Source organism: Saccoglossus kowalevskii, chromosome 17, assembly GCF_978046115.1.
Source record: "Saccoglossus kowalevskii chromosome 17, keSacKowa6.1, whole genome shotgun sequence".
In the NCBI taxonomy this organism is placed as follows: Eukaryota; Metazoa; Hemichordata; class Enteropneusta; family Harrimaniidae; genus Saccoglossus; species Saccoglossus kowalevskii.
Window position 1 is genome coordinate 15498142 of NC_140657.1, and position 13247 is coordinate 15511388.

General features: G+C 37.3%; 1 protein-coding gene and 1 long non-coding RNA gene across 2 annotated transcripts; one reads left to right on the plus strand and one right to left on the minus strand.

The window, feature by feature from the left end:
* Positions 1–234: 234 nt before the first annotated feature.
* Positions 235–1891, minus strand: LOC146732684 (ATP-dependent DNA helicase PIF1-like). Its single transcript, XM_085491900.1, has 5 exons — positions 1673–1891; positions 1384–1497; positions 1172–1255; positions 659–950; positions 235–356 (listed from the first exon to the last, which is right to left on the minus strand). The coding sequence occupies exons 1-5, from the start codon at positions 1889–1891 to the stop codon at positions 235–237; spliced, it is 831 nt and encodes a 276-aa protein (XP_085348026.1).
* Positions 1892–12191: 10300 nt separating this feature from the next.
* On the plus strand, positions 12192–13033 carry LOC146732685 (uncharacterized). Its single transcript, XR_014926816.1, has 2 exons — positions 12192–12368; positions 12860–13033. It is a non-coding gene; the product is annotated as an uncharacterized LOC146732685 (long non-coding RNA).
* The last annotated feature ends 214 nt before the right edge of the window (positions 13034–13247 follow it).

The following is a 13247-nucleotide window of genomic DNA, read 5'->3' on the forward strand; positions in this document are numbered from 1 at the left end:
TGAATAATGCTGGAACGATTGTTGGAGGACTTACACTATAATAATTATTTGAAAGAAGCCTACCAGTAGCAATGAGTTCATCAATTGCGAGTGGCTCATTTTCATCCCAATTGCTTTCCTCGTCGTCCTCATCATAAGCATTACTCGTATTATTAGACACATTTAGATCCGTGGATACTAAAATTTCCTCTCTTTCATATAACTCAAATACAGTCCGTGATGGCATAGGACACTTTATATACTATAATTTGTCAGTTGAAGGTTTTCAACGGCTTTTACCCTTCCAATTCCGACAGCCAACTGACCAGGCTTAAATACATTTTTAGCATCTACTTCCACACTTTTCAGCGTTTTTCCTGGAAAATAAACTCATATGGTAATTTCAGCATACAAAGACATGTTATGTCATACTATGTAATGTATTTTTTGAATCGTATACTGTAATTGTAAATAAATGATACAAAGAAAACTGTAAATGGTTCTATTGTTATTATGTTATAAATACTGTTACGGGCACACACGCACACATCCGAACGTAGCCCAATATGCAAGTTCAACATTAACACGTAATCAGTTACCAAACGTAATATATATTGGAAATACAAAAAGAAAACTGGTTTACTAATTAATTCAATTGTATTCTATATACTAGATGTACCTTGTGATCTATGGAATGTGATGGCAAAAGACGGTTTAATTGGAAACTGGTATCTGCGTGCAATAACGCACTTTTGTTTTGGAGAATATTGCGTGAACTCAACTCTCTCCACTTTTACCATATTGCCATCTCGTAAATTAACCATGACGTAATCATCCTCAAGTGCTACAACTTGTCCTTGGTGACCATTGACAATGCCACGGTCTAAATTTCTCAATATCATTACAGGACAATTCTGTTTTAAGATACAGCACTTCAGATGCCATAATGTATTTAAAGTATCTTTTATCACCTGAAAGAAATGATAAAAATATGTATTGCTAAATACGCTTCAAGAACTCAGGGTACAAAATATACTAGTACTTATGCAGTTGTTTTTCAAAATGGAACTCGTTTTATTTATTTCACAGTTAAAATGAGTCATTGCTGTATTGGTTTATACTACAGTGGTATTTAATTTACAAAGATATTTGTGACAGGGGGTAGTTGGAAAAAATCGCCAGACAGTATTACTTGTAGTCCACCGAAAACTATAGAATCTTTTTCTCTTGCAGACTTGCAGACACTCTGCAATAAATCTAGCATTGTTTTACTGATCTGTCAAGGAAAACAGAAATAAACATGGTTGACGTCATGTTTACATTTAAATGATTTCTGAGCTAAAAATAAACTAGTAATTTCATATATTAAATGTGTGTTGTTTATTGTACGCTGGAGATACTAACCATTGACATTTCGTCTAAAATAAGCAAGTCTCTTTCTTTCACTCGATCTTTGATATCTTTGTGTGACGAATCATTGTACAGTTCCAATAGCTGTGTGAGAGTGTAACGTCCATCCTATGTATATACAACACATCAAAATAGGTAAGAAACGACTTTTCATTTTTTTATTATTAATTGTCGACAAATCACACCATTTCAAGAACTTAAAGTTGACCATCCCCGGAAATACAGCATTGGCGCAGTTTTATTATGTTATATCATATAGTTTGCTTAATATGTTTCATCGTACCTTCAAACCCGCCCAACTGTGTATTGTGGACGCACCAATGTCCTTCCGGTATTGCAGTGACGCAATGCCGGTGGAAGTTGTTACGGCAACCTTCTTTCCAAGAGCGCGAAAAACACCGAATATTTTAGATATTAGGGTCGTCTTCCCCGTCCATGCCTGGCCTGTCATCAAAATGTTATGACCAGAAGACGCCAGATTCAAAAAATCCTCTTCCTCCATGTCGTCTGCTTGGTGACAGCGTGACCAATCAGCTGATTTCCTTCACTTACCGGGCGGCGTGAAGGGTGGACATTGCACATGCGCGATCTGCGTCTATGGTTTGTGCGTGTATTGGCGGGGGGGGGGGGTAGTATGTATTTTTTTTAATTCGTCACTTCGTCTACGTTTGTATACCATTTACTTTCTGGTCACTAATATTAATTTACGCATAACCCTACAATATTGTAGAGTCTATGTTATGTGATGATCTATAATTCTGTATATGGGTTTATATGGGTAACATGCACGTGTATTTATTCTCCTGTGTTTCTAAATGACTGAATGTGTAAATTGGTTGTCTATTTTCGATACGATCACAGTCTCTCCATATACAACATCGAACGAAGCGGATAGAGTACCAACCACTGTCAACGAAACGAGTCACCTTTTGATTGTATAGGGTGATATCCCCCGGTGAGGGGAGCGATAGTGTGACCCTTTGACCCGAGACCTGTCCACCAATGAGCGTTCGATGGGCGGAGCTTGTCAGGGAGTAGTTGTGTTTTTCACGTCGCGACGCTCGATAGCGCCAGAAATTATCATTTTTTGTGAATTTACTGGCAAATTATTACAAACGTATGACAAAATTGGATAAATAAGAGTCTTATAGTCAAGTGAATCGCTTTTGTGGTGAGTGTAGTTTGCGAGTTTATTCACAAACCAGCCGTATTCGTTTGGTGTACAGCGATTCCAAGTGCGGACGTTTCATACCCTGTCTTTATTTCTATACAAGCTTATAACCCTACCCAAGCCTATCTCCCTTAACCATAAATCCTGTTGCGAGCGCCCGTGAGTTATTCGTCATATTGTCTAGCAAGTACATTTGTATACATAGTAAAGCTATGGTCAGGATACACGTATTAGTTATTAGTTATCAGTTGGAATCTTATTGTGCATGACTTATGGATATTATTGCATTGGTGATCATGCTAACCATCATCATTCATCTCTGCATCATATATCTCGTATTGGCTGTCATCTCACGGTTACACGTGATGTATAAAATACAGTACATGGTTCTTTTGCTCTTGCGTATTCATTCATCGTTGATACTGAATACTCTCATATGAACAGTGAAACAGAATAAATATTTAGTGGAGGCAGGCGACCAACTATTATGCATTAGTATTCGTACAAAATTCACCGTAATTTATTCACACAGCCAACGTTTGGAGTCTAGTGGTGGTGTACCATGTTCAAATAGTTTTTATACACAAGCTTGCAAATGTACGTTTCTCTGATGTGTCCCCCCCCCCCGCTTGATATCTGTCTTGATACTGACTTGTTGTAGGTGATATGACCGTATACGCTTTTGTAGCCTGTTACAGTCCCGACTGTGGACTATCAAGGGGGAAGCTGGCCTGTTATTTTGTTATTCTGTTATGTGTATATGACCACCTGTGCTTATATTTTACCTATCCCCAGGTGTCCGTCTATTAACGCTGGTGTAGGAGTATTTGTTCATTCGTAAGCAATCTTTATAAGGATGTTCATTCATGTGATATAATATACTTTTAAATTTTCTAACGCGAAAACATTGATGCAACAATAATTGGCATACAATGCTCAGATACGGGATAGTTAACATGGCACGAACACAAGAATGAATGAGAAATAAATAATTTGCACATTTGCAAACTTGTTTATGTAGACGTGTGTTTAAACATGATATACTAACACTAGATCCAATACTTCATTGTTGACTGTTTGATGAAATTATCAAGTATTTGTTGCAAACACTAATTCCCAACTCTGATTCACTGTTCATGTGCAAGTAACCTTTATCAGCAATATGCATGAATGTACAAGTACAAAATTATCATACATTTATTCTGTGGATTTGACCCATAAACCTGTTATAATGTGATGTTATAAATAAAGGTGTATGTATACTCTTGGTATGTCAGTGTTAATGTGGTTATGTTAATGGAACAACAACAAAGGTTTCATCGACTCATTTGTCTTACATGTATTATTGTTTAGAGTAATCAATGTTGAATATTATATGTATTTATGCTAATTATTTGTACAGGGGACATTTTTTGAATAGGGTAAGCTTCGTTATCACTTTTGTTTGTTCAAAGTTTGGTTAACTTTACGTATGTACGTTGTGTTATCCTCATGCAAAATAAATGTGTATATAATTTATTTAAATGCTTTTTTTATATTAATGCCTTATAATACTCATTTATACATTTCTACTCCGAGTTATGTTGTGTTCATGGCCGTGCGGTCTTCATATTTTTGAACGTCTTTTATTGTAGCTAGAGCTAGAATAAGCTTGTAATTATAATGTTCAAGTAAACGCACACTCTCGAACTTGATAACATTCACTTTCAGACTACGAAGTAAATAGATGGAAATACCAGTAACATCACTCATGACGGTTGATACATCACTTATGTAGATTGATGATTCGATTGATGGACGGAATAGCTGTGTTTAGCGTTCATTTCTATGCAATGTAAAATAATATCATGATGGCTGACAGATTGTTTTGGTTCTACGGCTCTCCTGGCACGGACAACTGATTTACTATTCCGACGTGTTCTTGGTTGTTAATTACCTGTCAGACCCTGACAAGTAACTAAGTAAGTACTTGTAAATAGCTCTGAAGATATCGTCATCATACAGTATCCAATTAATGAACGAAATTCACATTACGATTTTATGCTTATAATGCGATATTTATGCTGGAATACGGTATTGTAAACTGTCAAGTACACGATGTAGTCAAATCACTAGGAAAATATACACCCTGTGATATTCATAAAAATGTAACTACAAAATAAAATTGAATATTTTTGTTTAAATAATCTTTCAGCCAACATGGACAAGTTGCGAATCCATAATATTGCTAAATCGTCAGTTGTGAACTTTAAATCTCCTCTATTAGGATTTTCTAAATGAAGTTTCTCAGAAAAATGCATCATTATGGCATGGACAAATATTGACTTATTTTGTCCAGGTTATATAATAATCCATCTAAATATTATTTCATTTTCATATGTGCAGATTATATTTAAATGGTTGTGGGAATTGCCAAGTAAGTTTATACAATTGTGAACAAATATTTTCATATTGCAATTTTGTTTCAATTTTAAGTAGTAGTATTGCAATAAATTAGTAATAATTAATAATTAATATATATCTGTTTAATTCCTTTAAAAGATACTTCTTATTGGTAATGTGACGTAAAATGCGGGATCGGGCCTTTGTGGGGCTACTCCGCATTCAGGAGCTGGGAGCTTGTCTTCAATATACCAGTAACCAATACAATAAATCAACAGCACAATATATATGGTTTCTTCGCTTTAATAAATAAATAGTACGATGCGCCAGTCACTGGAACCAGCAAGGAATGGAGACATACAGTAAACAAATAAACGTAGGACCTGATCGATGCTGCAGGGAACACTCCACTCTCCGGTTAACAGCAGGGTACAATGTTGTGTTCCTTCGTATCTGGCACACTATCGAAGCAGCTGTACTACAATTAAAACTCGTGCTCTGTGTCCAGGGAGTATCGGCAACTCCACTGCTATCTGCTGCTACTAGTAGTAGCACCAGTACAACGGCAGCCATTCGGGCAGTGAGCGTCAGTGGTTCCTGTTGATCAGCAGGAATTACTGAACACACGTCTGCATACGTGTCCCGTTATAGGTTACAGCTCACTGAAGTCTAGAATCATCACAGGATGTTACAGGATCAAGTCAAGTTACCTTTCTGACTAAAGGTTTTCAAACATGTCTCAACTCAAGTACTACACCTACATTATGACCATGCAAACAATAAAATGTATCCAACGAAATGATTGGTTATCTCGAAATAGCCGACAAATCAGTGTATAGAGAATGCCAATTTTGGTAGTGGAATAAACCACTCTTTATCCAAGCTCTACAAATATAAAGTAGGAACGGCGTGTCAATGATCTTTTGATGATCTTTAGACTGGTTACGAACCAGTTGAGCAAGGCTAACCGAGTCGTGACCTCGATGTGGTTCGTAACCAGTCTTGTGATTGGTTGTTGACAAATGCTGAACAGGCCACGCCTCCAACTGTGCCATGCGTTCGGGCAAACCGTTAGGAATTCCTAAATGGGGTAAATTTGTGTAGTTTTCTTGATTTATTCTGCAGATATCGGTAAAATGTAGGTAGGGCTTTGGCGAAATTTGAAGAAGCAACTAATATTTTTCAACCTGGTATTTTTTTTTATATTTTTTTTTTCATTCTTTTCGTCTGTTTTTTCGAGTTTAAAAAATGTGAGCTGGCTGGAGCCTTCATCCCTTGTCTATTTCTTACACTATATACCAGCCGATACCCCCCCCCCCTCATAGAGACTGCGTATTACAGTTGATTATAGTTCCTGGGCTCCCTGTGATACAACCGGGCCTCCTAATTTCGTTGGGTTGTTCTTTCTAAAATGTTTATGATTATACGTTTCATTGGCCAGAATCGCAAAACAAACCTCTGTGCAGAAATTATAATAGTCAATAGCAGTAGTAACAGAAACACCCACGTGAGTTTTAGTGTAAACCGGAAACTTAATGCACCAAAAATACGGTAACTGTAGAGTGGTAGCAACAGAAAGATGGCTGTTTGAAAACCACGTTCCGTTGCGAGCAGAAACACGCTTTCCACAAGCGCGATGGTTACACCTCCACTCCAGTGGTTCCAGAGCTGGTGTGCGCTTGTAGAGAGTCACGTTTCTGCCACATGCATCACATGAACGTGATTTCGCAATCAGTCCGTTCTGTTGACACCATTTCGCAGTTCTCTATGGGTTAGAAGATAGTGAAAACAGAGCAGGCAGAGTAGGTCGATCTGAGCAATCTTGTTGATGGGTGCTTGAGCCATTTTAGAGTGGAAGTGGTCCTAGCTGGGAAGCAGTAGTATGCGAACTTGAAGTTGAACTTGAACTTGAGATAAGTTTCTAGTTCTGATGCAACGAAGGTTACTGGTTTGTCGATGCTTTATATATATGTGTGTGTGTGACGTGGGCTCCTGCAATTCGTTGCATCTGTTTTGCAAGTGTTTCGATTATTTGTGGCCTGATGTCTTTGCGGGCCTGGACCAATGAACATCAGTTATCCCACCTGACTTCAAAGTACATTGTTCGTGGCGTGCAAATGTGTGTTTGCTATTTGACTGATAATTTGTAATAATAGTTGGAACTCGATACATGCCGGACTGACTAACCGCAGCAGACGCATATATATCTAATTATTTATTGCTCATCAGGTTTGTTATTCTTCTTTTGTTAGTTCTGATGATTAAAATGTCACTTTTTCCACCTACACAATACTAATGTTGTGAAGTCAACATTACCAACACTGATTTCTAAGGCGTAAGAAATGCTTGCACTACTAAACGCTGGCTTATGAAATTCGTACGAAAATTGATATAAAGAGTATTTTAATTCCTAAATATGCAAAGCGTACATGCCTGATATCTGCTTTTGTTGATGACATAAATTTCTTTATAACTAGAACTAAGGCCTTTCAGAAACAGTCTTACTGCTTGGAAGTTTATGAAAAAGCTAGCAATGCACGTGTTAATTATGGAAAATCAAAAGGATTATGGGTTTGTTCCTGGAAAGGGCGCATCGATACGCCAATGAACATACAATAGAACAGCACTGATCTCAAAATACTTGGAGTATATATTGGAAACACCACGGTCTACAATAACCAAAACTGAGATGAAGCAGTGAAAAGAGTGAAATCTAAACTAGAATGGTGGGGTCTCTTTGCTCGTGCAATCTCCTATCAAGGACGCGTCATCCTAGTAAATCAACTGGTAGCAACAACACTTCTCCATCGTCTCGTCTGCTTTAGTCCTTCATACCATATTATCAAAGAGATTGAAATGCTTTTTATTAACTTCCTTTGGCAAGAGCGCCACTGGAAATCGGAGACATAGGTATATGCGCCACTAAAATATGGTGGACAAGGATTGGTTCACATCAGTGGTCGTATAAAGGCATTCCGTCTCCAATACATTCAAAGGTACCTGTACTCTCAAATATATCACCCATGTTTTGCTTTCACAAACTATTTTCTGCAAGAAACCAATAATTTCAACTATAATAAAAAGCTTTTTTGTTATAGATCTAACTTCAATTTGTTTGTACAGCAACCATGAATTCTATCGTGAGCTTCTTGTGACCTGGTCATCAATCATGACACTCAGAAACGATAAACCTTCATCAGTTGAATCCATTTTGAATGAACCTTTCTTTAACAATAACTTAGTGTCACACTCTGTTCGCAAAGAGCCTTTCATTCTCACACACTTTGTTGAGGGCGGTATATCCACCATTGGTGATTTAGTCAACTTCGTCGAGAAACGCTGGTTCAACATAACATAGATTAAAGAAAAGGTGCCAATATATTCCATGCGCGTCCTGGAAAAAGCTTTTCTACATCAGTCAATTCCACTGCCACTTGTGGAAAAAGTTAAACACATTTCTTGCAAGTGGTAATTCCGAACAATTACAGACATGGCAGTATTCATTGGAAATAGTTTTTTGAAAAGTATGAAACAATATTAAACTGTTCATTGTACAAAATTGAAAAGGGCGCCATCTATAGGTTTCTTATACTGTCACAAATGTATGCAACTATTCCCGATTATGTTGATACAGTTTGGCGGAATTTACCGTCTCTTCCCGATACAATTAGGCCAGTCTACAAGTATCGCTACTTACCTCTTACTACTAAATGAGAGGGAGACCTCCAATAACGTGTTTTGCATGGTGCATATCCAACTGACTGTTTCCTGCATGCCGCCCGCTACCGTCCCAAATCTGAGTGTGTTTTTTGTAATGACGAAGATGATCTCATGCATGTATTTTTCCAATGCCACATCTACCATCTGTGTTTGTGCTTACTGGAAAAATAAGTCACAAACTGACTGATGTTGACTTTATTCTTCCGCATCGGTGTTTTATTCTGGGTCCCCCGCCTTTCATGGGAGCCCAAAAAAAGATCTTGGCATTGCTAAACTCTATTTTGATATCTGCCAAACTGGCCATTCAAATCTCATGCCATAACGCCCTCAACTACGATACACCTGCCGATGTGATGCAAGTATTCATAGCAAGACTGCGCTCAAGAATCCATGGAGAATGTTACTTCTACAGCAGCACAGAATATGGAGTAAATAATTGTAACGACATATGGGGTATAAACAAAGCCATCGTTGTAGCAGAAAATGGTCAACTGCATATTTCAGATAAACTAAAGTGATTTTTAATGTAATTTTAAATAAATTTGTACTGTAACAGACTCCTATATGTACATGTATTCAACGTTGTAGATATAAGTATGCTGTTAATTTTGTATAATTTTAAATCGTAATTTTTATAACAATTTAAAACATCATAATTTTTTAGAGCAACCCAGATTATATTGTATTAAATGTTTTGTCATTGACATTGTCTCAAGTCATAAAGTTGCTAATAAATGATCATCCTAAAAATCAATAATAAATAAAACAAGAGTTATGTTGGGCAGAGCTCATCTAAAATTTTATTTTCGCTTGTGTAATACGCATATTGTGTAAGGTCAAGTAAGGTAACAAATATTTCTCCAGTGTTTCTAGAAAGTATAACATAAATTTCTTCGTCTGATCACAGGGAGCCCAGGAACTATAATCAACTGTAGTACACAGTCTTTATGAGCGGGGGGGGGGGGTATCGGCTGGTATCTAGTGTAAGAAATAGACAAGGGATGAAGGCTCCAGCCAGCTCACATTTTTTAAACTCCAAAAAACAGACGAAAAGAATGAAAAATAAAATCTAAAAAAAATACCAGGTTGAAGAATATTAGATGCTCCTTCAAATTTTGCCAAAGCCTTGCCTACATTTTACCGATATCAGCAGAATAAATCAAGAAAACTACACAAATTGACTCCATTTAGGAATTCCTAACGGTTAGTCCGAACGCCGAGATAAATGTTAAAGGGCATGTGCAAGTTTCTCAATATATAGACTTTTTTTTGTTGGGGCAGGCGAACCAAATATGTACCACCAGTGAGGAAGGTTAAAATCATTTTCAAATAGCCTTTTACAAAGAGCGTTGAGTAATACTAATAATGAATTGAGACGCTCACACTGGAGTAAAATATGTAAGAGATAGACTCGATATTCACAGAATGGGCATTTGTTTCAGGTTTGATGCAGGGTAGTAACCTTTAAAGTTGGGTTTAATGGAGGTGGGCAAAGATAATAGGTTTCTCCAAATAGTGCTCATATGATCTGGTAAGGCCACACTGATTTAATTTTATGGATGACATCCTCTGGAGACCCCAATGCGAAAGGGCGAAAAAAAAAATCCTGCTAAAACCACAGGACTACGGAGCTGCTATTACGAATTGGACCACAGAACACAATGTATCAAAGAACAACAAGAAGTCTTTATTTGTAGGAGGCACATGTTGATATACACATCTCGTACTGTATTACTGTCACAGGTATAACCATTTCAGACAAGCTCTAGTACATGTAGTCATGATGAAGTACCTTCAGTCAAAAACACTGCATGCAAGGTACAACATGGACATCATTTTCAGTACAAGTCAAAGCGGAATGTACATATCACTACTTTATGACAATAACTAACAAAACATTGCAATGATACAGAAATGCCCTTGCTTGCTCCTCTCTACACAGTAGGGGTTAGCTTTAACCAATCTCTCGTATAGCTGTGTAAACGTCATATCTCCCTGGCCGACGTCAATTGCGTACCAGTCTACAACAATCCCTCAGTTTTTCCTCTGAACTGTTATGCTCACGTATTCCCGGTAACGCGATACGCATGTGTAGAAGATCATTAATGACAAAATTGGCACGTTTTTAGATAGTCCAAAAAGAGTTTTACGACAAGCCGGCGCTTTGCTACAATATGAGTCGGCAAGTTCCGGACAGAAAACCGATCTGTAGAGACTCGTCGTCGGAGATTTTTTTTTTTTTTTGAGAAAAAGCGAAAACTAATGCGCGCGTGGATGTCATCCATACAATTAAGTCGGTGTGGCCTAACTTGTGAACAAATAATAAACTTGTAAATTTCCCTTTTCTCTTGTTTGTATGAAGGGGTGCTAAGTGTGACTGAATCAGTAATGAATCTTAGATCAATATTGTATTTTGTATCTGTACGTATAGCCAGTTGTGTGTCACAAAGTAGCCCAGAGACTCGGTTGTGATACTTTGCGTAGCTGCCCGTAATTACCGCCCAGTGAAACGAGCTGGATCTAGCACGGAAATCGGTGCGAGTATGTAAATGGTGAATACGGGTGGTATGAAGCTAATTGGACAACTGACACAAACAACATTACGTCAAAGCATCCCCACGTGATCCTGGTTTCAATTTCGAAAGAGACACAAAAAAAGTAGGGAGGAGTCTGAACGTAAATATAATTTACATAATCGCACGCATTTTGCACATGTGACGTAGTGATTGTGGTTAAAAATAATAGCCAACCACAGACCCGTCAAAATGTGATGAATCGCACTGTCTTATCTCGTTACTGAGCGACGGCAAATGCTGTTACGACCACATTCTGCTAATTTGAATAATCCAATTTGAATTCTCAGGCGCGTTTCACTGGGCGTTGGTTAGAATAGAAACCAACGGCCAGACTCTGGGCTACTCAGAAGGTATGTATCAATTTTATTAATGAAGGATTGTGGGATGGATTTGTGTGTTATGTTCAACATTTGTTCCAGTATTCTTTTTGAGTGCACTGGAATGATTGGTTGTAGACCATCTGGTGTTAACCATCTTCTGTTTGTATGATCAATGAGATAATTTACTGTCACGCTGTTTGCACAGTTTATATAATGTAAAATTATGTTATTGTTAATAATGGGCTAACTAAAAATGTCCATGACTGATACAGGTTCGCGTAGTTAAAATATTGTGATAAAAACGTGCAGTCCTGAAACTGAATAAAAGGCACATTTATAAAAAACGATTGTTTTGAAAATTTGATAATTAACTGTACGTTATAAAAAAAATAATCAGCGAGACTAAAGCACGGATGGCCATTGTCGGAATAGAGAAATCTCTGAATGTACTATAATCTCAATCTGATTAAAATCTGATGTAGTGTACGGGCTTTAATTATTTTGGCTATAAACTTATTTAAATTTTATTTTTTATTACTTTTGTTATTAATGCCATTTTATTTTATTTTATTATTTTACTTTGATTTTGATTTTGTGATTTTTTTTAATTCCGCCCTATCTACATCTGAGCCGATGCCTATGTAACGAGATTTCAACGAGACCCACTATCGACGATTTTAGTCAACGAATCACATACCTCCTTCTATAGCGCACATGATGACGTCACCGGGCGGAGTTGGGTGGCAAACACACTCAAATAAAATGGCGGATTATACCGACGTTAGCGACCGAGAATAACACGGCTTTTCGGTAAGTTTATCATTGTCAAATGCAACGAAAGTCATTTTTATGTTAATATTGTGGCTCGAATGGTTCGACTTCAGATCGTTATTTTGCATAGTTATTCTGGGAGTGACGATTTTGTTTCCGCCGTTTCGACCGAACACCAGTGTCTTTTTCCAGTCGCCTGCCCTGGAGACGGGTGATGTTTTGTTGAAGATCGGGCCAACATCGTCTACGGTATTGAAACCGTAGCTGTAAATATTCATCAAATTGTATCATCATTTTGTACATTATACAATAACTCTTTATTAAAGTAATTGAGCTGATTTGGACTGGAATAAAATATTTTTTATTTTTTATCGCAATTGATCAGGAAATATTTTTTTGCTCCAATTTTCTGCGTCGATGCCGTGGGCCGGTGAACGTTATACAATTTAAAATCAGTTTGCATTGTTTACTATAGCTGTTTACAGTGTTCTAATCATTACGATTTACTTATTTTTTTGTTTCCATTCTAGATAATTATGCTCAGTGATGTAAAATTGAAGCGATGACTGAATGAACGAACCTTGGTTGGCGAAGATGTATCTGGAAGTGTACACATTTGTTGGAAGTGAAAAACATATTCAATGTAATGACAAAAATTGTAAAATGCTGTGGAATTTCTTTTGCAAATAAAAATATACTAGCAATTTTCTATTAATGGTTTATTCAAGTGGGCAAAATATAATGTACAGAAAGATTGCCCGTAGAGTATCGCTACACTGAAAAGTAAGCAACCGACAGCCTGCATAAAAGGGGGGCTGTGATTGGCTGTTACTTATGCGAGATTTGAACGGGACTTACATAGGCGTCGGATCAGATGTAGGTAGGGCAGAATTAAAAAAAAATCACAAAATCAAAATC

Excerpts from the sequence above, each read along its gene's own strand:
- LOC146732684 (XM_085491900.1), bottom strand. The coding sequence starts at position 1,891 with ATGGAGGAAGAGGATTTTTTGAATCTGGCGTCTTCTGGTCATAACATT. Across the intron at positions 1,256-1,383 it reads TTTTAGACGAAATGTCAATG|ATCAGTAAAACAATGCTAGA; the intron begins GTTAGTATCTCC and ends TTTCCTTGACAG. Across the intron at positions 951-1,171 it reads TAGTTTTCGGTGGACTACAA|GTGATAAAAGATACTTTAAA; the intron begins GTAATACTGTCT and ends CATTTCTTTCAG.